This window comes from Cebus imitator, unplaced genomic scaffold, assembly GCF_001604975.1.
Source record: "Cebus imitator isolate Cc_AM_T3 unplaced genomic scaffold, Cebus_imitator-1.0 Scaffold326, whole genome shotgun sequence".
In the NCBI taxonomy this organism is placed as follows: Eukaryota; Metazoa; Chordata; class Mammalia; order Primates; family Cebidae; genus Cebus; species Cebus imitator.
This window is the reverse complement of record NW_016107641.1, coordinates 2,387,588-2,412,669: the sequence shown is the minus strand read 5'-3', so window position 1 is coordinate 2,412,669 and position 25,082 is coordinate 2,387,588. Positions and strand designations below refer to the sequence as shown.

General features: G+C 35.5%; 1 protein-coding gene across 5 annotated transcripts in view; it reads left to right on the top strand.

The window, feature by feature from the left end:
- The window catches only part of PARG (poly(ADP-ribose) glycohydrolase), a 114,067-nt gene that overhangs the window by 52,925 nt on the left and 36,060 nt on the right, over positions 1 to 25,082 (top strand). For all 5 annotated transcript variants that reach the window (XM_017504700.2, XM_017504701.2, XM_037730022.1 and 2 more), the window contains 5 exons: positions 1,364 to 1,521; positions 9,871 to 9,950; positions 13,976 to 14,036; positions 17,682 to 17,757; positions 21,897 to 22,044. In XM_017504700.2, the coding sequence (XP_017360189.1) occupies positions 1,364 to 1,521; positions 9,871 to 9,950; positions 13,976 to 14,036; positions 17,682 to 17,757; positions 21,897 to 22,044 (523 nt within the window). The remainder of the gene's footprint in view (positions 1 to 1,363; positions 1,522 to 9,870; positions 9,951 to 13,975; positions 14,037 to 17,681; positions 17,758 to 21,896; positions 22,045 to 25,082) is intronic.

Genomic DNA, 25,082 nt, shown 5'->3' with positions numbered 1-25,082 from the left:
TCAATAAGGAGGGCTTCCAGGTCATAGGTAGATTCAAAGATTTTTCTGATTGGCAATTGGTTGGAAGAGTTATTATCTAAAGACCTGGAATTAATAGAAAGGAGTATCTGGGTTAAGATAAGGGTTTATGGAGACCAAGGTTTTATCACGGAGATGAAGCCTCCAGGTACCAGGCTCAGGGCTTTTATTGGAACTAAAAAGGTACCAGCCCTTTTCTTACTTCTCACCTGGAAAGGAATAGGCATTCTCTACAGAATGTAGATTTTCCCAACAGACAGCTTTTCAGGGCTATTTCAAAATATGTCAGAGAAATATATTTTGTGGTATTCTTCCAGGGCCTGCTATCTATCATGTGATGCTATACTAGAGTCAGGCTGGAACTGAGTCTTGTTACAACAAAAAATCTGTTTCACTAGTCTTCAGGTCTCTGTTTTAATGTTAGTGCTGGTTACTGTGCTGAATTCTAATATGAGGAGCATATAATGAGGCATGTTGGACCCACCCTTCCTATTGTGGTGTGGACTAGTGTTTCAGGTTAACTTTGGAATCTCCTTGGCCCAGAAGAGGGGTTTATTCAGTCAATTGGGGGTCTTTTATTAGAATTTTATTTTTGGTTTACAAATAGAATAAAGCCCACTGAACGCAATACTCAGGTCATGTGGATTATACTGACAATAAAATGAATTTGGTGGTATAACTAGAAGACATTTTAGACATAAAAGATTTGAAGAAAAAGTCTCTTGCATCTTCCTTGACTTGGAATGTTTGGTTATGTAAGAAATGTCTATCTTGTTAAAACTTACATGTCTGTGTAGTGGTTTTTACATGTTCTATTAATTGCTTTAATGAAGTTACATTTGATTCTTATGAAGAAATTGTCGGTATGAAGTGTAATTTGGAAAAAGAGGGTAAAGACTTAATTGTTGAATTATCTTCCTTAGATCATTTTCTTTAGGACTAAGAAAGACTGTTCTGGCCAATAATTTTTAGTATAAATTAGAACAAAATTTAGCTTAAGCAATGTTACATATTTTTGTTTCATCTTTTATTTTCATTTTTCATTACATGGACAAGGTATTTTACTTGCTGAAGCAATCTTGTTTTTCACTAATAAGTAATGTTTTATATTCTCTTCACTATCATTACTATTGATTAGAAGTCTGCAGTTTGTCAAGTAAGTATATTTTCTCAATCATCCCTGATAAACAACTCTTGACTTTAACAATATTGCTGATTTAAGGATTCAAGAATGGCCTGAAATTATTTCTGCCTTAATTTAGCAGATGCAGTTTGGTGCCTCTGCTTTGAAATTGCTAAACTAATTATTGCTCTTCTCGTCTATATTTTTTGTTTCTTTTATCAGCCAATACCGCTCCTGAAACAGAAGATGAATCATTCCATCACAATGTCACAGGAACAGATTGCCAGTCTTTTAGCTAATGCTTTTTTCTGCACATTTCCACGACGAAATGCTAAGATGAAATCGGAGTATTCTAGTTACCCAGACATTAACTTCAATCGGTATGTTTTCAGAAAACACCTCTTTAACAATGAAAAAGACAAAGGTGGAAGGAGCAAATAATATTTTTTTAGTGAATTCTATAGGCCAAGCATTTTATATGCAATTGTCTTGTTACAGTACTTAAGTGACATTTTCACCATTTTGCAAGCAAGGTGATTAAAGTTCATCAAGGTTAAAAGAACTCGATTGGGATCCAGGAACTAGTAAGTCACAGAACTGAGATTTTATTTCAGGCCTGTCTTACTCGAGGACCCATGTTCTTTCTGTCCTCTCAGATGGTTCCTCTCAGTTTTCTGGACTCCACATGCCTCTTCAGTTTGATTATTCATAGGACCTTTTGTTGTTATCCCTACTAATTTTAGCATCCATTGTTGGATCTTGTCTGCAATGATTATTACCATAGTGTTTGCCTGTTGTGAATTTCCTGTTTCCCTCTTCTACATTTGCTAATTGAAATTTCATTGTAAGGAAGAGCTATCCCTTCTCCCCCATTTTTAAAATATCGGAATGGACTCATGGATATTTATTTTGTTGTGTGAGTTTAAATTAAATAGTATTATTTATTTTACTGCTTTAATTATTCTAGCTTTGGCCTTTAGGCTGGCTGCTGTGTTCTTTTGATAAACCCTGTCCTTTTTTTGAACATTTCCCTTCTTTCTGGAATTATACATTGTTCCAGGTTCATCTTATATTTTCCATGCCTCAATCCTGGAATCAATCATTTTCTCAAGGATTCATGGTTTCTTTTATTGTACAATGGTATTTAGAGACCAACATCTGGGTGATAGGTGTGCTCATTGCTACTAGAGTATCATTGTTTCTAATGCAACTTAGTTTATATGGGCGGCATTCTTATAACTCCACATGGCGGCAGAGAAATGAATTCACAGTTCTCTCCAGTATCAGAGTGTCAGCCCCAAGGGCCTTATTTTGAGCCTTTTAAAATTGGAGAATGTTTCACTTTCTTAAGATGAGAAGAATTCTAGAATTCAGCTGGTTAGTTCCTAATATAAATTTTTAATTAAAACATTTAAAAACTAGGTATTTCAGTGATTTTACTGTGTGTGTTTAGCAGATGTAAGTATAGCAGAGGAATTGAATATAAGCTGCTCTTAGACTGTCATAATTGTTTGGTGATATTTTTATGACGCTCAAACATTAAAATGTTGATGGTAATTTGATATTATATGCAGTTACTCTCCACTGTCAAACTAAGGAAGAAGCAGCAAAGAATGAAAAAATAATGTTATCTAAGAAAATTTCCTTCAAATCCTAGTGTTAGCAAACAGGGTAGTTTATATAATATACTCTTTGGTTACATAAATATTAGTTGCAAAAGTCATGCTTTTAATCTGTTTTCCAAATTAGTACAGTAGTTAAGTTTGTTTTTAGATACTAGTATTTAGTCAATGTTTAGTTCAAATATACATTGAGCAGCTGCAATATTCACCACAGTGTATTAAGTGCCTTGAGGTTACAGAGAGAGGATAAACCAGTTTCTGAGTTCCTACTGTTATGTAGCATCATCTCATTTTCGAACCTCACAACTACCCAGATTCCCTTCTCTTTTACACATGGCTTTTATTCCTCCTTCAATACTCAGTTCACGTATCAGTTTTTCTGGTGACTCAGATTCTGATAGGATGGGTTTGCTACTCTAGGTTCCTATGCTAGCCTGTATGTACCTCTGGAGAAGTGCACAGCACCATGACATTTTATTAAAGAAAGATGATAATTTAATAAAGGAAACGTTCTTTGAGGAAATAACTTTTCTTTCTGTTGTTGTTTTGAGACATGGTCTCATTATGTTGCCTAAGCTGGTCTCAAATTCCTGGGCTCAAGAGCTCCTCCCACCTAGCTAGGACTACAGGTGCATGTCACCATGCCCAACGTAACTTTTGAATTAAGTACAAAAGGGTGAATAAGAGTTTCGTCAAGGAGAAGGAGAGGTGATTGCATTCTGGGCAGGGGGAAGACTATGTGCAATCACACTGTCACAAGAAGGACCCGACATGCCCAGGGACTGAGAGAAGACAGTGTGGCTACAGCACAGAGAGTGAAAAGGAGCATGGAGAGGGGAGAGGTTACAAAAGTAGGTGGAGGGCTGGACTATGCTGTGCCTCAGTAGGCCATCTGAAAACAATGAAAAGTCATTGGAGGATTAGATAATGGGGATAGAGGGAGACTAACACACATGTTCAGATTTGTATTTTCAAAAGTTTATTTTGACTGTAATGTGGGAGCCAAGCAGAGAGGGGCCAGAGTACATGAGTTTACCCAATTGGGGAGGCTATTGCAATGCACCAGGAAAGAGAGCGTGGTAACTGGGATAGTGTAGGGGAGAGGACAGAGGTGTGGAGACATTTGAAGGGGTAGCCAGAGTAATGGCGATGGGCTGGATTGGTAGATGGGTAGAGAGAGGCATCCAGGGTACTTCTTACGTAGGTACAACCAAATGCGCACCTTTACTGTCCCTTACTTTTCCTACTGTACCACCTAGCCTACTTCATAATTGCATATTTAATCATTTCAGTGGGACAGGGATCTTAACTGTCCTCTTCTTTGTTACTTTCACAAAGTAAAAAAGTATTGTAGGCCTTCAATAAATTCTTGTTGAATGAATGAAAATAAATTTTACAGGTGAAATATTTGAGAATAAAATTAAGTGGCTTGTTTTGAATAATGGAGCTGGTTAATGGCAGAGTGCTAAGACTATAATTTAGACCCTTTGTTCTCAGTCTGTTGTCTTTTGCTTTTCATATTATATCTTAGTCTTAGGAATTATGAGACATTTTCTTTTTAAGCCACATATAATTAAAAATAACATTACCTCTGATTTTGTTAGTAATTGGGGCAGAATTGAGAGAAAACAGAGCACTGGAATCTGCAATTGCAGTTATATAAAGAACCTGTTTCACAGGTGTGAGCTGCTGCGCCCAGCCCGTATATTACTTTTATGTGCAGAAGGAAAAATAGGTAAGGGGAAGAACATGTCAGTTGTCAGAAATCAAGTTAGTAAGAGTAGACGATTTTTGTAATTGATTTTGAGGGTGGAATTTCACAGATTTTTTAAGGCTTTTCCAGAAAGCTAGTGTAGATAGTTTCTTTCCAATTACACCTCCATAGACACATTTTCATTGTGTCTACTTCACCCATTTTACCTATTCAGCATATAGCTTTTGATTTCTTATGGAAGAAATGGAATCCACAGAATCCCACAGAAATTGGAGCCTGCAATGCTGACAGCTGTCTTATTCAACAGTAAAGACCCACCCGTGCTGGATGGCTGACAGGCAGAAGTCAAGATGTCTTGAGAAGGCTTAGCTTTGGTGATTTCCAATTTCCTGTCACCAATTACCAGAATTTACATTAATTTTAATATATATTTTAATTTTAAAAGACCTTTGTTTTTCAGCCAAACTTCTAACTGGGGAAGTCTGGGGCTTCTTGGCAATGGCAGGTTTATCTTTTTCATTGTACATCGTCATTTATCCTGAAGACTGAGCTGATTAGCTCTGAATATCAGCATGTTGTGCTTGATGGGACTCAAGGCTGGGCCATTTTTTAAAATGAAGGAAATATTAATTAGAACAATGCAACTGCTTTATGTAAATGAATGTTGATTTTTTTTTTTTTTTTGGCTGGGTATTATGTAATGCCTTAATTTAGCACAAGTACCTTAGACTCAGCATTATCTGAAATTCATTTACTTGTCACATTAACAGTATGAATTAGATATTGATTAGGAATAGTTACTCTCATTTTTAAAATTAGGTGGAAGTTTAGAGAGGGTAGGTTACGTCACCAAGTTAACACAGTAACTAATAGACTTGAGAGTCAAATGCAGAACGTAGTCTTCGAGAAGCTGTGTCCCTTAACCATTCTGCTACACAGTCTCCCTTTGAATGAACTGAATTAATACTTCTTATCTCATGGCTAGTCAGAAATTAGAACTGTTCTTAGAAATAATTATTGATCTATTAAATAAATTGAAGCCATTTATAAGTCCAGAGTGACAATGAGGAAGTTAAGCTTGCTGCAAATAGCATTCTCACCAAATAAGATTTTAAGTAGGTCTTTTTAAGATTTGAAATCAGGCATATTTTTGTCTTCCTAGCTGATGAATGTTCTTTTGGATACCATGACACTGAAAACGAATTAAGGCAGGTAAGCCAGTGTTAGTCTCCACAATGTTGTAGAGAATCCTAAGCAGCCAGGATGTCTGCCCTTGCCTTTCATTTTGAGATGGTATGTGTTTTAATGAGCCTAAGCTAGCAAACAATAAAAACGACTGTGCATCACCACTGATGCTGTCTATTGATGGCTTGTTTTGATTCTGCCTAAGGAATTTTCTAGGTAGGGAAGCCTCTCTTGATAAGGTTCAGGGAGATTAAATGAATTGTTAGCACAACTGGAACTTGATCACTGTCTTCTACTCAAATTCAGTGTTCTTTTATTATATCACACTGCCTGTCATGAGCAAAATGCTCTGAGAGTGCTCCAGAAATGGCAAACAACCAAAAGTCCCCCGACTTTCATGTGACTTCTGAAAGATCCAGTACTTCATATGATGAGCCATTTGGTAAGCTGATTATGTAGCATTTTATTGTCTTGTTTCCTTTTATGCATAGTTTCTACTTACGATTATAGTTTCTAGCAGCAGGGAGTGGTGTGTGTGTGGTGTAAGAGAGAGTGTGAGTGTGTGTGTGAGTGTGTGGGTATTTAATCTCAAAAGAGGTATGGGTAGCTAGTTGAATAAGAAAAATGGTAAGAGTATGTGGTAGGAGGCTGACGTCAATAAATTGAATGTCTTCCCTTATTTATTGCTGTGTTCTTTCAGCCCTGCTTAGTTATGTTAAATACCGCTGACCTTTTTCCCTGTTTGCCTTTCAGGTCCTAAACATTCATATAAAGGCTTCCAATGTGATTAGCATTGATGTTTCTGAGTTTGCATGGAAACTAGATGGTCAGAGATAAATTGTGGGTCTCAACAGTGGTCAGCCCAGGAGGTTTTTACGTCTGCCTCTTCCCTGGATTAAAAATGCTGCTGGGGCCATATGGCAGAGTGCCTCACACAAGAGCCAGGAATGACTTTCTGGTTGGGTTCCAGATTATCACTTGCTCATATTTTAAAATGGAGGTTGTAGGGCTTTAGGCTTGATTTATGGTATACTAATGGGATTATTACTTAACTTGAAATGGCATAGTGGTTTATGGGGCAGTGGGGATGGATATACCTAGAATAAAAGTCCAGTAATATTATCAGTATTCCATTCAGGGAAAGATTTTATTAAATTCTGTTTCTCTTTATAAGTATGCAAAGGGAAACACCAGCTAATAAGCATCTGACCTTTGACTGACTTCTTTCATTGAAAATACGCTTTTGTTTAGGACAAAGTAAGGTTGCCTGACTGGCTTTTTCTGTTTGATTTCTTTAATAATTATTTTTAATTAAATGCCCGAATATCTTCCCTACATGCAGAGGAGTTATTGTGGCCTGGCTTATGTGCACACTGCTGACTCAAAATAGGCCTTCAAATATACATACCCAGGACTTGAAAAATCTAAATTAAAAAACAAAGGTATTGGGAAGTTAAAAAAAAATAAAAAGGTGTCTCTGGGGGAATGATGCTTAATGATTATGAGAAGGTCTTACTTTCTCTGAGTCTGTTTGTGTGTGTCTTTCTTTCTGTGTGTCTGTCTCTCATGCTCTCTGTCTCTAGCACCATTTATATCAGCCTTTCTCCTCTCTCTATCTTCCCTGCCCCATCTTTCTTCTCCCCCTTCACCCCTTTCTTGGGCTCCAGCCTCAGTCCTTTTGTTTTCCTCCTCACCCCCAAAAGCTGTCCCTCATGTTATATATCATTCTGGGGATGACTTCCGTTCATGCTGTTTGCCTGTCTATTTCTGTTCTTTTTACTTGGCTTCCATATCAGGATGATTCATTTTATTTGAGTGGCTGTGCATAAAACTTTAAAATTTTACAACAGCCAAGTCTGAGAATTATCACAAGTATTTTAAACCTGCTTCATCTCTGACTTTATCTCTCCTTCTTACCCCCGACACCCACCACCACAATGATTTGAAGTTAGGATTGGAGCAGCGAATAAACAGAGTACATTGAGATTCTGCTTGATTTGCACCTTTAAGATTTGGACCTGCAAAATAAACAGTGGTGTTCATTTGTAGTGGGTGATAATAACAGCCATAAAGTCTTCCAGGAAAGTTTGTGTCACCAGGATAATAAATCTGCAGTCTCACGAGGCTCCTAAAGTTAATAATTTCTCATCATGGTTATAAAATATGTGACCTTTTATGTGGTTTTATACATAGATGATCACATGTGGAAGCTAGGGATGCCTTTTCTATGTTTTGGATAATTATTTCTTAAGAGCAACAGCCATTTTCTCCTCACTATGCAATAGTTCTATTGAAGAGGATCTTTTATCCTTTAATTGAATTGTACAGTACATCAATTCATCTCTAGGAAAAGGTGGTAGCTACTTTTATATTCATACTGATTTCCTCTACTACATAGTGAGCCTAGAAAGAGATTTTGAAGTGGAGCCTAAGGTATTCATTTATTAAATCGTATTTATTGATATAGGATGTTTAATTATACTGCTAAGTAGCTTCTTCATTTTGGCTATAATTTTGATTTAAATAAACTCTATTCCAGAAGAAGCCATGCTGAAACCTGCACTCTCAAAGAGCCTTTCTTTTAGCTGGCAACTGTATGTGTGTTAAAGATTTTAGAAAGATATGTTCTTTTAAATAAGTACAAATTATTACATGGGCTGTCTTAAACTATTTTTAAAAAGAGATCTGATTTTAGATTTGGTTAAAATACTGGCCTACATTAGTATTCGTTTTAGGAAATAAATATTCACATAAATTGTCTTTCCATAAAGTGACCCTGAATACAGATTTCAGATCATCGAAAATAGAACCATTTGAAATCTGCATTTCCTTTCTTTTTCCTAATTTATTTCAGTTACTCAATAGGATTTTCTCATGGAATTAACTTTTTCCTCTCGGCATAGTTACATAAGCTTGCTCTTGTAATCATGAAGAATATTACCCATTTCAGCACTTATTAACTTGGACTTTTACTTGAAGGGTTTCTGGTTTTAAAGTCAGAGTACATGACTAGAGGCAGATGAATAGTACCTCATCATTTATAGCCACTGAATCTCTATAATTTTAAATGCCTTTGGAAAGCTAGATCTTATGCTCAAAAGCTTGCTTTTGTGTTAGAAATCTTTTAGTGACCTACTTACTCAGGTCATAATGCTTTTAAAGCCCTGCTTTTCTTTCCTCGGAATAAATTGAATTATATGTTACCAGTAACAATGCTATGTCATTTCAAAGGAAACTGAATTAAGTAATGCAAGTCTGGGTTGCTGAAAACTAGATGACACAGGGTAGACACTGTTTTGGTTACCATGCAAGGAAGCTCTGTTAGTCAGCTTGGACTGCCATAATAAAATCCCATAGAACTGGGCGGCTTAAACAACAGAAATTCATTTTCTCATGGTTCTGGAGACTAGAAGCTGCAGATCAAGGTGCTGTTGCTTCAGTTCCTGATGACGGCTCTCTTCCTGGCTTATAGGTGGCTGCCTTCTTGTCCTCACGTGGCAGAGAGAGTACTCTAGTCTCACCTACTCTTAAAATGACACCAGTTCTATCAGATTAGAATCCCAACCCTATGACCTCAGTTAACCGTTACTACCTCTTCAAAGGCCGTATCTCCAAATTTAGCTACATTAGGGATTAAGGATTTAACATATAAATTTTGAGAGGGCACAAACATTCAGTTCATAATAGAATATATTTGTTTAAGTAACAAGGACTGTTGAGCCCTGATATCTTGTCATACCTGCCTGTGTATAGAACCTCTGTTCCCCTCCACTCTCATTTCATCGCAAACGCTGATATAGGGATTTTTTTTTTCAGATACTGTTTTGGTAGATATTAAACTACCTAATAATGTTATGAAGTATAATGTTATTAGCCATTGAGAAAGTGGCTGTGCATTAACTGACTGACCCTAATTGACTCAGGGGCTAGATGGTGCTTTCTCCATGGTGGAAGATAGGTTGGAGAAATGTGGTTGGTAGCAAATGCTGTCTGATTTGAACAGCTTTGAAGAAGCCTGGTTCTAGTTGGTTTCAGTCCTCTCCAGATACTGTTTGAATCTAAACCAATTTTCCAGTTCTTATCTTTACAGAATTGTCTTCTGGAAGAATTATTTCTTGTTATTACTTGGTTGCAATATGGATGTAGTTTTGTGAATTATTAAGGCATTTTAACTCATCTTCCACTCACTTATATTTTATCTCTTTTAGGTTGTTTGAGGGACGTTCATCAAGGAAACCGGAGAAACTTAAAACGCTCTTCTGCTACTTTAGAAGAGTCACAGAGAAAAGTAAATTCCTTTCATTCTTACTGTAATTTTTCTTGCTGATGGGAACAGTTCAAGTCAAGTGACACGTGAGGAATGTTTTGTGTTTAATGTAAAGCTTCCTGTTCCAACCACATTGAAACAGTAGTAATGATTCGATATTATAACCTAGATTTTATGCTTGTGTTGTGTATAAGCATAATGTGTGCTACAGATGTAGTGGGGCGGGGTTTACATACTCTGAAATCAGACCCATATTCTCTGAAATCTGTAATATACATCAAAGGATTTTCATGAATAAAAACCAGAGAAATTATATTGACCAGGAAATAAATTTTGGATGCTCTTTATTTAAAGAAGTATTCACTTGTTTATTTGTATAAGTCAACTAATTCATTGTTTTTCTATCCATTCCTCTTTTTTGTGCCCCCCCAAGCCCTTTGTGGATTTCTTATAAAACTGTTTTGTACTGAGTTTTATATCTCCATCTTCCTCTGTTGAACCTTAATATTCTTGCTTACCCAGAACCTGATAGCAGCTGAGACAGTCCAACAAATACTGGTAATGACCAGCTGATAATAATTGGTATTGCCACTCTTATCTCAGAAGCTGAATGACCATGGTTGAGTTTATTGACACCTCTAAGCTTCAGTTTTATCATCTGTGAAATAATAATGGCCAATACCTTGTAGGGTAGTTACAGATATTAAACAAGAAGATACATGCTTAATAAATGTAAGCTATGGTCAATAGGTAGCCTTTCCTACAAGTGAGTGAAAACCAGTACACCTCAAAAGTTTCTTTGTGCTAAGTAGGTAAGGTCAAGCTGGTCAAGTGAAATGGCTTTTCTTCAGTTCTGGGTTGTAGGATTGTCTTAAAACATGTCTTTGAATATTTTAAGGTCATTTTTCTCATATCCTTCTTTTACTCTTGCATTACAGTGTACTTGGCATTTTCCCCATTGAATGTGTTGCTGTTGGACGTTGTTAAATTTTTAGAAAGAAATCAATTATCAGGATTTTGATGTTTAAGGGAAGATTATATGCTTCTTTGATGTGGGATTATTTATCTTGTAGTTTATTGAATTTCAGTTTTGTGCCCTGTACTGAATGAAATATTAAAATGCAGAATCATTTGGACCTATGAGACATAAAATCAAATTAGAACTTGTATTGTAATGACTTGTTAAAAAGATGACTACTTTTTTTGGCTATTCTAGGTCTAATTAGAATTATTACTATTGGTTTATTTTTTGTTTTGTTTTTACAGTACTTTGAGTTGCCATTTTAAGTAGAATTATTATAACTAAGTAATAAGAGTTCACTTTTTTTTTTTTTTGAGATGGAGTCTCACTCTGTCGCCAGCCTGGAGTGCAGTGGCGTGATCTCATCTCACTGCAACCTCTGCCTCCTGAGTTCAAGCAATTCTTCTGCCTGTAGCTGGGACTACAGGTGCCTGCCACCATGCCCAGCTAATTTTTGTATTTTAGTAGAGCTGGTGTTTCACCATGTTGGCCAGGATGGTCTCAGTCTCTTGACCTTGTGATCTGCCCACCTTGGCCTCCCAAAATGCTGGGATTACAGACATGAACCACCATGCCTGACCCAGAGTTCATTTTTTTGTCCTGGGAGTCAAATCACATATGTCTTCTCTAAAAACTTACTTGGCTTTCTAAATTTTAGAATTTCAAATACTTTGAGGAAAAAGCTAAAAGTTTGTTTTTTCAACTAGAAATGTATATACCATTGTAAATATTGGGACTTTGAAGAAATATAAGTAGACATTTTATTTTCTGACTTATTCACTATACATGGTAATTAACTTCTTTGTAGAAATACAATATAACATTGCTCTTGGTCTTCAGTATGTAAAGCTAACAGCTTAAGGAGGAAATACTAAAGAGAATAAAAGAGGTTGCAGTTTAGTGAGTAACTGTATAGAAGTCCTGGAGCCTACTCAATAGACTTCAGAAGCTTATTTAAGGTAACTGTATTTCACCAAATCTAAGATGTCATAGATTTTTTTTTTAAGTGCTATTACATTATATCCCTCTAAGAAGGAAAAAAACATGCAGGACAGGGAGTTTAGTAGGAGACCTGACTCACAAGAGTGTTACACCTAAGGATAAATGAGAAATTAACTTGACCGTCCAGAAAAGGGACCATAAAGAAATGTGCAAGTCTCAACCTTGACACTAAATAGAGAAAGGAAAAAAACGTTTCTCTGAGAATTTGAACCACAAGCCCTAAGCTTTGGGTGTGCACTCTTACCACCAGTGTGGTCCATAAAGGCCTGCCACAAACGATTTAATTCAGATGATATTGGGCTCGTGGTGCTCCCAAATGACAGCAGAAGCAGAATAAATTCACCTCTGGTCTAGACCTATGGTAAGATACCTCTATTATAAAAGATGTATTCCAGTTTCAGAAATTTAATAAGTGAAAAAACATGCCTTTTAGAATTGATAAACTAGAATTCCATCAGGACCAACTTTTTGCTGTTGTTAAACATGTATATTTTATATTTGATGAGGATCTTGAGACTGAAAGAGTTTAAAGAGCCTTCTTAATTAAATTATTTTCTACATAGTTTTACATAAAGTATCTTATAGATCAGGTTTTTGAAAATTTATGACCTATATGTAGCATATATTGTGACTTTATTATGGGAAGTATTTGATTAACCAAAGTGTTCTATTCTGAGGTGAAAGTCCCCTTTTTATGAAAGAAAGCTAACAGATGTGCCCTCAAGGCATTTTTGTTAATAATTATATCTAAGAAACCATGTTCTTCTGCCTTTTCTTGCTTTGCCAGCAGTGTTTATGAATTTATCTTAGCATCTCTTTGTATATATGAAGGACATTTTAATGTTCTTACTTCTCGGCTAAGTTACTGAATGACAAGATAGATGTTCTATTATATTCATGGAATTGCTTCTCTAGTGTTTGAGTTGTTTGACCACTTACTTGTGAGTTTTAAATATGCTATCCATTTATCTTAAAGTTAGATATCTAAAGAAAGTATGACCCATGTTAACACAAAATGTTGTTTTCTACCACAACTGTTCCATATGGTTTTTTAGTGGTGCTTTCTTTTGACTGAGAACAAGAAAATGTGGAATTGTGTATAGGAATGAAATGATGATGGCCAGGATTTTGCTGGGCTGTACTCCGTCATCACTAATAGTTCCTGACATCTCTTTCTTTCCTTAAGAGCTTTTTTTCTATTCAAGAAAGCAGAAATGGCATGGCCTTTTTAGTTTGTTCTTTGATTTGAATCAAGACAAATTACTTCTGGCCAGCTGATTTGTTTCTTTTTGTTACTAGCATTAAAAAAAGTAAATCTGACTAGAAAAGGAACTCATTCTCTAAAATTATTGACTGCATTAATAGTACTTCATTTTAATTCTCCCAAATTCATTGCTCCTTGAAAAATATGTCATCTTTGTTCTGTAAACTCCTAGAACCAGTAATTTTTCCTCTGGCTAAGACTCTACTAACAAGTAGAGTGATTGCCCACTATGTAAGCCCGGGACTTAACTGTACTGACTCCAGAGGATGTGTAAATGATTTCCTTTTTAAATCTGTTACATTTCACTTACCTTAAAGTACATAAATGTGTATCTGTTCACCAGTCTTTGAATGTAGGGTTAAGTTCTTTCTTTGTAAAGGAGTCTACAAATTGGAATTCAATTTTGTCTTTATTGGTGTACCAGTTGTACGTTCTTTTTTTCAATGCTTTTTTTTAAAAAGTGTATTCAGCTTCAAAAACTTCACCAAAAAGTACCAGCACTCAAATCCTACTGTTGTGCTATTATTTGTTTAGTTTTGTTTAGCGAAGGCTTATTATTGTGTAGAAGGAGTTTCTACTGTAAGGATAATATTATTTTCAATCAGTATTCTGTTATATTCCAATGCTAGGCTTGATATTTCCTGATGAGTTTTATAGCCAATGTTAGATTCTTTTACTGAGTGTGTGTGTATGTATGTGTGTATAATCTTTTCAAAATTGAAACTTATTTTGGGTATTTTTTTTTTATTGCTTCTGTAGAACCTACTGGGTTGGTGACATTTACAAGACAGAGTCTTGAAGATTTTCCAGAGTGGGAAAGGTAACAATAATAATAAAAATAATCCTGGATGCCTAGAACTAAAGGACTCTTACATTGTGAGAGGATTCTATTTTATAGCACCTGGAATGATGGTTTTCCAACCTCTAATTATCCTACTGCCAGGGAATTTCTACTCATAAATGATCTATTGATAGCTCTCATTGTTGAAAAGGTCGTGCCTTTTAAATCAAAGTTTATATAACTCTTTGATTTCTACCATTTTGTCTTTTTTTGTCTTCTGAAAGAAAGTCCTGTTTAGAATTGCGGAGTGTTGTATGTGAAGATACTAATAAAAAGAATATAAATATTTAAATGTTTTTCCTCCCCCTTTTTTGGTTAGTGTTTGAACTTCATGGCTTTTCTTTCTGGAGGACGAGATTGAGAAGTCTTTTTATTATTTACATCTGAGTGAACAGTAACCATCTAAAATTTGTCTGAGTGGCAAGAATTTTTAAGTTTGGCTGCCCATGTGCACTACTGGTAGATTTTGTGGAAGCTGGTATTTACTGTTTGTTACTTATTTATCAGAAAATATTGAAGAGATAGCAGCCAATCTGAGCTAATTCAGATTTGTAAGAGCCTTAGTGTCCTGAAATAGTTAACTTATTTTTAATCTAAAGCAAGTCCCCCAGTACACTTAAAGAAGTGTGGATTAACTTTTTAAATATGTTTGAATACATGATGAAGCATACTAAACAGATATTTAACCAATGCCTCCCATTTTCACTTTCTAGTAATTTTATGATAGTTTGTAATTGTTTGGTTTGGAATTAGTGATGAATGGAAATCACTTAAAAGAAGTTAACCTGAGAAGTCATATCTGCGTAGGTGGCTTTCCTGTGGTGTTTTCATCCATCAAAGATGTTTATTTGTGAGGCGAAAGAAAAAGAAATTTACTTCAGAAGACCAAGTGCATGGTTTAGATGATTATTAATAGAGGGAAGTAGATAAAAGGTTAAGCAACCTAAAGAGAGAAAAAACAATGAGCCAGAAAAAGATGAGAACATGTACAGCATTTTGGCATCACGACATGTTAGATCTGAAAGGAACCCCAGCCACCTACTAAAACTGTTGATCATTTCTGTAATACCTGCGACAGATGGAAACTGGATAGCTTCCATGATGGCAGATTCTCTGTTTCACATCAGTTAGTTCCATTGGTGGCTCCTTGTGTTGTCATCTCATGCTTTCATTCACTAAAAGTCTTCTATATTCACTCTCCACCATTCCTGGTTCTTCTGGAGCTACATAAATAAATCTGAATTTTTAGTTTGACTCCCCTTCATGTATCTTAATGACTTCTTGACCTACTTCCCTCTCTAACAGTGCACACAAGTTCATACTAAACTGATTCATTTCTTCTATTTCACGTGTAATATGGATTCTAAACCCTTTATCTCTGCTCTTAACATAGTCCCATTCATTCGGCCCTCTTAAAATATGGTGCCTGGAATTAAAAGTACCATTCTGCTGTGTCATCTCTGTGGTGCAGAAGATTGTTTTTCTTCACTCTTCTATTAATCTCTCATAGTAATGCAGATGTTTTGTTCCTGTTACTTTGCTGTAGATTTTACAGATAAATCTGAGGGCTTATTTTTAATTCATCCAGGATCTCTACTTTGCATCTGACATTCATTTGGCATTAATGTGAAAGAACACCCATTTCTCTACCACCATGTAGGAGAAAAGGGACAGGTCAAAATGCAGAGACTGGCAAGGCTGCTGTGTCAATGATACATAGTAACTTTGCCTCTAAGTGAGACCAAGATTGTCCCCTTAATTTTGATAGGCAGAATTTAACTTGATAACTTTGCTAACTTATTTTTATTTCATTGATCTCTTTTTTGTTTTAGCTGCTTCTTAAGTGAGTTGGAGAATGTAATTAAAATCAGTCTCCCAGACTTCACAGAACCAGAAACATGCATTCACTTAAAGAGGGAGAATGAAGAAGAGATGAGGATTGTTGGTGTTTCCAAGAGTAAGGGGCTAAATGGGTGCCAGGAGCTTAGAGGCTTTTCTGAATTCCAAGTTTCTGGCATGGTATAATTAACCCTTTGATTATCAGCAAATACTTTTGCCAACCTTCATCACAGAGAGCCCTAATCATCTATGTCTTTGACTCCTGAAGCAGGGGTATAGAGGATGACCTATCAGGAAGTTAGAAGATGCTTCAAAACAAAACCCAAAAAAAGTTTTTAGCAATTTCATAATTTTATTAAGAGCTATACTATAAAGTTTCTAGCTGCAGTCATGGGAAATAGTTGACAACTGATGGAATTCCTCTTCTGAAGTCCTGACTGACAGCCCAGAGATTTTTAGATTATGCTTCTTTATCTTTTTAGTAGTATGCTCACAGGGGTCTTCCTCTGAATAAAATGGCTAGGAAAGTAGGACCTTAAAAAGGAAGTTAAAAAAAAATCAAACTTATGATACTGCTTTCTACAAGAGACTGGGAAAGTAATTTTTCTAAAAGTAGAGCATACTGATTCAGAGCTTGGACAATTGAGTGATACTACGTAGTTTCACATCTCTGCTACTTTATTTACTAGTCTTGATTAGCTTACTTAGAAGTTCTGTGCTTTGTTTCCCGTCTATGAAAGGAGATAGTTATAGGGTTGTTGAGAGGATTCAAGTAGTTAATATAAATAAAGCTCTTAGACAGAACCTGTACAGAATTACCTTCTGAGTTAAAGCTATCAGTCTGTTCGGCTGGAGTTTTGCCAGAAATGTATTTAAATTCATTGAAACCAGGAAAGAATCAAGCAATTCTCAGTACTTTTCCAGCTAACCTCCTGGACTATTTTCTGAAAATAGAATCCTCTCCCCCAGCTCCCCGACTCCCCCAAAAAAAGATTATTGGCACCCTTATGTAAGTTAGACCTTTGGATCTCCTCTGTTACATTCATAGTAATTTCTATTTTTTATTCAGTGAGTGATCAGGGGAAAAAATCTAATAAGTAAAATAATGTTATCAAATGCTGTTAATACAATGACATTTGTTGTTAATATAAGCCAAGTAAATACCTCAGTGACTGTGGTTGAAAGGGGAAAAAATAATTATACCTTTTGAATTACAGATACTAGGTTTATCTGTTAACCTTATTAATAGAAAAGTACCCTGTATTTTCATCAAGACATCTCCACCACACACACACACCCACACCCACACACACACACCCACACACACACACACACCCACACACACACACCCACACCCTCCCCCGGTTATCAAACAGTGAAAATAGAAAATAGAGGCCATATGAGAATCATATATGATTTACTGACACATTTTTTCTACATTTTCCTCAGATTGCCAACTCTAGCCATAACTAAATTTCATAGATGTTTACTTTTTTATATTTTAAAATGTTTTTCAATTGTTTTAAAGAAGAAAATCTTCCATATTATTTAGAGGAAAAGCAGGTTTCAAACAGTATGTTATCCCATATTAATTTAAATATGTATATTTACGTGTTTGAATGAGGAGGATCAATAACAAGAATGTTAACAGTAGGCATCTGTTTCTGGCTTTTGAGATTTGGGGTGGTTTCAGTTTTTGAATAGTCGCTTGTATTTTCAGATTTGTCCAGAGTGAATGACTTGTCATGAAAATAATAAGTAAGGGAATATCTTTTTACATTGTAGATGTGAAAAACCCTTGACACGATTGCATGTCACTTACGAAGGCACCATAGAAGGAAATGGCAGAGGCATGCTACAGGTAGGTGAATCTCAGTAGTGCCTGTGTATGGTTAGGACTTTCTCTTGTCAAGCTTCTGAAAGCAAAAGAAGTTTGAAAAGCTGTTTATTTGTCTCCTAAACTGATTTAATGCAAAGAAGCACGATAGCAGAATGAAGAAAAACACCAAACAGATCACTTTGACAGCCTTGGTCATGTTGTTATTTGCCAGGGTATACTCTGTTTCTTATATGTGCTTCTCTAAAAAGCCTTTGACAGAAAATTGGAAGATCTGGACAGCATCAGTCTTCTTGGTTCAGACATTGATTGTAGGTTGACAGTGGAGGAAGTTCCCAGGGTATAGTCTTGACAGACTGTCACCAAACATTTTCATTCTTTTTCCTTAAAGGCTCTTCTTGCTTTGCCCCAGTTGATGACCAGCTTGAGATGTCTTTCTGCCACCAATAGCTTTGTTTAGGTTGAGGGGACAGACATCTAAAACTGATTGATAAGAAAGGCTTCTCTCTTATATGTAAAAGTTTTGTGCATTTGAGCTAGCTATGCTTGCTATGTCCTTTCCTTGTTAAAAGCAGGTAATTCTGTCTACCCTTCAATCTTTGTTAATAATCTGTTATTGCCTTTACCTTTAAAAAGTATTTTTAGAGAAGGGGTTAACAAAAACCCCATGTTTAAAATATAGTAATATCTAACCTAACCTTTTGATTTATAGTGCTTCTTTAAAATTCATTAATCAGAGACAAAATGTTAGTGTTTTGTGTCCTTATCCCATTTATAAGAGCATTGTAAACTGAGTTTTCTTTGAAAGAAGCTTGTATACCATCTCATTTATACTGAGAATAGTTTTTTTTTTTTCTTGGATTCTTACTTGGTGCTTATATTGGTTCAGAATCTAAAGAAAACAGTTGCCTGAAAATGGACTGATTTGTTTGAATAACTTAAGGCTTACTATATAATTTGTGTCTAGTTATTATTTAAATGAAACTGAGATTCTTTTTTAAATGGTCTTTTATTTGGACATATTTGTAATTAAAATCTTCAAAGAGATAAACCATGTTTTCTTCTAAATCACCTTCTCCCAGTGGTTATTTGAGCTTATAAACAAAAATACTTAGAACAGCTGAATTAATATTTTTCCTGTGTTTAACTTTGGCAAAACAAAAACAAAACAGAACAAAACATATTTAAATTTGCATTTAATCCTATATCTTTTCTCTGTTTAAAAAATAATCTTAAAATAGACTTAAATATTGGTTCACATTAATATCACATCTTCCCCCACATTCCTCTCTTCATAAAATTCTTTCCTACTTTGAAGTCTTGGATAAACTGAGAGATTCTTAATACACGTGAACTAAACAAATTTACTGCTAGTTAGCACCACAGGAAGGCTGACCTTTCATTACAGTATAATTCGACAAGGATTTATTTAACAACAGTTTAGGTTGAGATCCTCCCCACTTCCTTGAAATAGATGAAATGTGAGACCTCGGCAGATTAAAAGAATACTGTAAGGGCTTCTTGCTATTAACTGTTCTCCCTACCCATGCCATGTCTCCCCAGGAGATCAGGGAATAAATATTGTATTGCAGTGCTACAAAGCTCCTTGTGTAGCATATACATTACATTATGCTGAATGGCAACAACAGAACCTCTCTGAGGAGTGTTATCATTCCTCTTTTCATCAAGTTATGATTCAGAAGCTGAGTAGTCTGAACAGGTAGCTTTAAAGTGACTTGGAAAATAACTGGCTAAAAATAAAGATGCACTCACATTCTTGTTTTCATGTACTGGAACAGGTATCTCAACTGTTAAAGTCTTTATTGTTAAGAATTTTTTTAAGTAGTAAAACTTTGGTTTTCTAAAAGACTCCTGCCTTTAGAGGTGTGCTGAGTTTAGTGTCTTTATTTCTGTGCACACCTTTTAAATTAAAAATATTGGCCTTTTATTCAAAGAGTGAACAATATCATACACATTGAATGTATTTCATGATCATTATCAAGTAAAACGTAAGTTGGATAGACCTTATCTTTTTATTTTTGTTATGTACCTTATTCCAGTAAAAATTAAGTTAATCCGATCTTAAACCTTGTCTGTTTCTCATTTGTAGGCACAATATCATTATACTTCTAGGCACTCAGCCAGTCTCTTAGTTCTCTACTGCAGTCCATTTTATTTCTTTACTAAGTTTCCTCTCATTCCTTTACTTTACCACTTTCCTTTTTGAGGCCCTAGTAGTACTTGTATAAACTATTCAGTAGTCACCTAACCAGCCTTTCTACTTTCAATTTTACACTTTTCCATTCATCCTTTAAACTCTAGCCTGAATTATCTTTCTAAAACATAGGTCCAGGTGTTACTTAAATCTTTCCTGGAACCTTCAGAGGTTCTGGGGAAATTGAGTAAAAATTCCTTAGACCTCAGACTACCTTATCACCAACTGTAAGCTTCCACCTATTCTACACTGCATGCTTAGCGTGAGGAATGTTTTACCATTCCCCTCATACAGCGATTTACATTTTTTTTCCCTGTGTTCTTATGCAGCTATGCCCTCAGCCTGCATGTCAGCTGCCACATCCTCTTGAAAGCTTTTCTATGCTCCTCTCCTGCTCCAATTTTAGTTAATTGTATTATTAGGAAGTATCAAATACATGGTAACAAGCTCTTTAATAATCATCTTCTCATTCTGCCTGATTCCCGTCTAGATTGCAAATGCTGTGAGACCAGGAATCATACACATCTTATTCATCTTTGTATCCAATGGTTCCCAGCACAGTACTCAGTAAATATTTATTGAATTGAACAGTTTAAGCCATGAATCACCCAGTCCAGACCTCATATGTAGTAGGTAACTAATTCTAATCAACAAACTGGTTTCACCAAAATTATTTTCCTAAGTTACGCTGGTTTTTTAGTGTTGATTTTAGTACTCCAGAATACAAATCCAAATATATGATTCTGATAACTCATTTGAAGAACTCCTTAGTGGTATATTTTAGTGTTTTCTAAGTTCTTCTATGGTAAAACTACTTTGCCTTTTATTAATTTATGTCTCTTTTCACATACATTTTTACATATAAAATGATTCATATTCTTGTTTTATTATTTTATAAAATAGGCTTCAGATTGTCATTTAGTATCAATTGCTTTAGAGAACACTAAAGGTTTAAGAAATCATATATTTTTGAATAGTTGGAGAGCATATAAGCCTTGCGGTATTTAGTAAATTCTATTTTACTTATGTGTATGACTGTATATGTACACAAGTTGTGTGTGTGTCTGTGTGTGTGTGTTTTTGTGTAATCTAACTCCTCAGATGATCTCACTAAGGAAAAGATAGTTGCTATTTCTTACATGTTGCCTCATGAGGGTGGCACAGTGCTGGACACACTGGACAAATGGAAGTAATGCCAGCAAGTTGAGTTCAGTTTCTCTGGAGGACTGTGTAACTCTTCCTTAATAGTAGGAGTCTGGGGATGCCACCATATGACTCCACATAAACCTTAGAGTTTCCAACCAAATTAATTTAATTGACACTTTGTTGCTATACTGGGTTTTCTATCTTCCTTTTTTCCTTGGTTACATTTTTTAAAAATAGTTTGTAATGTTCATGTTTTTGGGGGTTGAATTTAGAAGGACAAAAATTCTATCTCTTTATTTTTCCAATAAGGTTGGAAAAGGTGACCCCAAAAGTTGATTACTAAACTTTTCGGTTCTTTAGGGCAAGTGTTCGGTTACCATATTACATAAGAAATGTGTGATTTTATTAAAGTCACGTGAAATACATAAAGGGAAATTGAGTAGTGAATGGGGGAGAATGACTTTGAAATCTTCCCAGATAAAGAACCCCCTTGATTTGTGGCCCTTGAGACACAAATAGGTTTATATACAAGAGTCTGTATGATACATAATATTTTACCTAAAAGCTCCATTTTCCAGATCCTTCTCTGGTTCTGTGATCTAGAGAAATAAGCAGAGATGTTAATTGTAGTGAGATGGAAAGAGTGCAAGCAACCATAATCTGCCCTTCCTGGGAAGTTTACTTATTTGGGGATTGATTTTCATGGGAGAGGAAAAGATGAGAGCTTAGAAACTGTGTGCTTCTTGATCATATATGTAGGTATTTTTGACCGTTATTTAACATGCCACATTTCCCCAAACAGGTGGATTTTGCAAATCGTTTTGTTGGAGGTGGTGTAACCAGTGCAGGACTTGTGCAAGAAGAAATCCGATTTTTAATCAATCCTGAGTTGATTGTTTCACGGCTCTTCACTGAGGTGCTGGATCACAATGAATGTCTAATCATCACAGGTTAGTTTTGGGAAGCCTGGAAAATGGGGTAGTCTTCCCCATCTGTGAATATCTATCATGAAGAGTAGAGGCTACCCACGATAGCTTTTCTCTTCTATGGGCGTTAGTCCCAAAATTTTTATCCATTAATTTATACTTAGTTTTTGAAATTATTACAGCCTTATTTTCCTAATTTTAAGTAAGACATCCTATCTTTATCTTTTCTTTCCTGACATCTTTATCTGAGGAACAGGGATAAAAATTCAGTTACCCCCAGTCTGAAATTTTATGATAAAATAATGCTCCTAAGATGAACATAGTGATATGCCTTTGAGTATGTATTCTATTATAATTCTCTCATTGTACTTTGAGAGTGATTTGTTTCTATTAAAAATAAATTTCAAGTGGCTTGTTGTACTTTCGTATGAAGACATTGTGTAAATATAAGCAGCACAGGAACAGTGTTTAGAGAAATAAATCAACAACCTTTTGTTTAATTTTGAATCCTAAAAGAAAAAGTCTGATTATCTTAGTGTTTCTTCTTGATTTCTTTAAGTTAATATGGGAGGAGGAGGGTGGAAATATAGTCAAATGTATACTTTAGGTCTGTTACAGAAATTTAAATATTTTTTGTTTCTTCAGACTGAGATATCACTATATAACAGTATTTTCTTGTGAATATACTGCCAAGGAAAATAGTGATTACATCATATCTCTTAATAAACTCTTAATCAGGGACTGTATGTAAGTTGAGCCTTTTATCCAAGTACCTAAAATAGTATTCCCACATACGTGCCATTAATGCACTATCAGTTGCTGTTACTATTTTTTTTTCCTGCAAAAGTGGATTTTTTATTTCCACTTAGAATCTGTTACTGCTTAGAGATTAGTTTAGGGTTCTAAACACTCATTTGGGTTGAAGAATTTAGTTTATTGTTATTCCGTTTCCATGAATTATATAAAATTTGTACCCAACCACATTACCTCCAAAGACATACATGACAAAAATAAGACTCCAAGGTCTAATCTTGAAGCCACCCTGTGCCTCAGAGAGATTTGTAGACAACTTTTAGAAGAGTGTATTTTCTTTCTTATGTTTTGCTTTTAAGATTCTCTTTCACCTTCAGTGATTTGAATGTGGTGTGTCTACCTGTGGATCTCTTTGACTTTATCCTACTTGAAGTTTTTTGAACCTCTTGAATGTTTAGATTAATCTTTGGTAAATATTGTGCCGTTATGTCTTCAAATATTTTTTCTACCCCTTTCCTTATCTTCTGGAACTCCCAAATTATGTATTTGTTGATTCACTTGATGTTCTACTGGTCTCAGAAGCTCTTTTATTTTTCTTCATTCTTTATTCTTGGTCCTCAGACTCAATCTCAATCAACCTATCTTCAAGTTCACTGATTGTTTTTTCTGTTTGCTCTAAATTGCTTTCAATCTCTCCAGTGAATTTTTTATTCCAGTATTGTACTTTTCAATGACAAATTTCTGTTTATTTTTTATAATTTCTATCCCTTTGTTAATACTATTTGAGAGGTATCGTTCTTATACTTTAGTTCTTTAGACATAGTTTTCTTTAGCTGTTTGAGTATATTTTAAACAGCTGATGTAAATTCTTTGCCTACTAAGTCCAACATCTGGGTACCTCAGGGACAGTTACTAATGAATGACTGCTTTTTTTTTTTCTGAGTATGGGCCATACTTTCTCATTTCTTTCCATGTCTCCTAATTTTTGTTTAAAACTTGACATTTAAATAATGTAATGTGACCCTGGAAATCAGATTTTCATCACAGTTCATCATTCTTGCTGTTTTTTAAATGACTTTTCTAAACAAGTTTTGTGATGTCTATGTTCTTTCTTGTGTATGGCCAGTGACGTCCCTGCTCATTAGATTAGTGGTCAACTAGTGATTGAACAGAGTTCCTTAGATGCCTGAAACTAATAAGTCTCTCAGTCTTTGTGGAAGGGCTCTATGTGCAGGTGCAGCCCACCTTCAACACTACACTAAGCAGTTGATGCCGCTGCCTTAGGCTTCACTTCCTGTAAAGGTCAGGCAGAAGAGAGAGCTGAGGGCTTTCTCTTTTTTTTCCTGAGCATTGATATGGCCATGGTCATGCATGAGCCCTCTAGATTCCTTATGATTTTAATATATCAGAACTTTTCAAAGCCCTTGGTGGACATCTCATTCTTCAGCTTTTCCTTTGAAGCTTTTGGTTAGCCTATTATTTGCCCCAGTTGTTAGCAACCACCTCAAGAAGTCTCAGTGTTAAACAATTGCCTGTAATTGTTTTCAGCAAACCCTCACAAGAATTAGGCTTTTCATACTGGGCAAGCAAAGATAGCCTTCTGAGCGGGCCCTCCAGGGGACCACCAGACAGGTCAAATAATGACAGTTCTCTGAGAATTGGGCTTTGAAGAAGCTTCAGCTTTCTTTTGCCCCCTCTGATGGCTGCTGATTTTCACTGTGACTCAGGAAGGTTAGTTTTTAAGGCTGAGATGGAGCTTGGGAGAGTGGGATGTGAATAAGGCAGATAAAACACTGCAAAGTTTATTGTTTTTACCAAGATTCACCTGGTTTTTCTTGAATAAGCACTCCCTGGATTGCTGCAAGCCTTTGGCTACTTTTCAGTTGATTCTCATGTGATTCTCATCAGTGTTCCCATTGCTTTCAGGGAGGAGAGAGTTTTCAGAGGTTTTTACTGCACCGTTTTTGGCTGATGTCTGTTTACCTTTTAAAAGGATCCATTGATAAAGGAGCTTTCAATGAGTTATTCTATACCATTTAGACATCCTGTGTCAATTTTTATCCCCATGATTCTGCTGTTTTGGTGAAGGGAAAAAAAATGTTAAATTGTCTGAGTTTATGTAGGAAATTAAGATTGGAACCTCTGCAAAGGAATTTTTTCCTGGATATAGTGACTTGGAGTATTGCATCCAGAATTCTGAGATTATGGTCCAAATTATACTGATCCAAATTATACTGAAAAATTATAATAAAAAATATATATTTTTTGGTAAACTCTTGATTATGTTATTTTTTTTATTTTTATTTTTT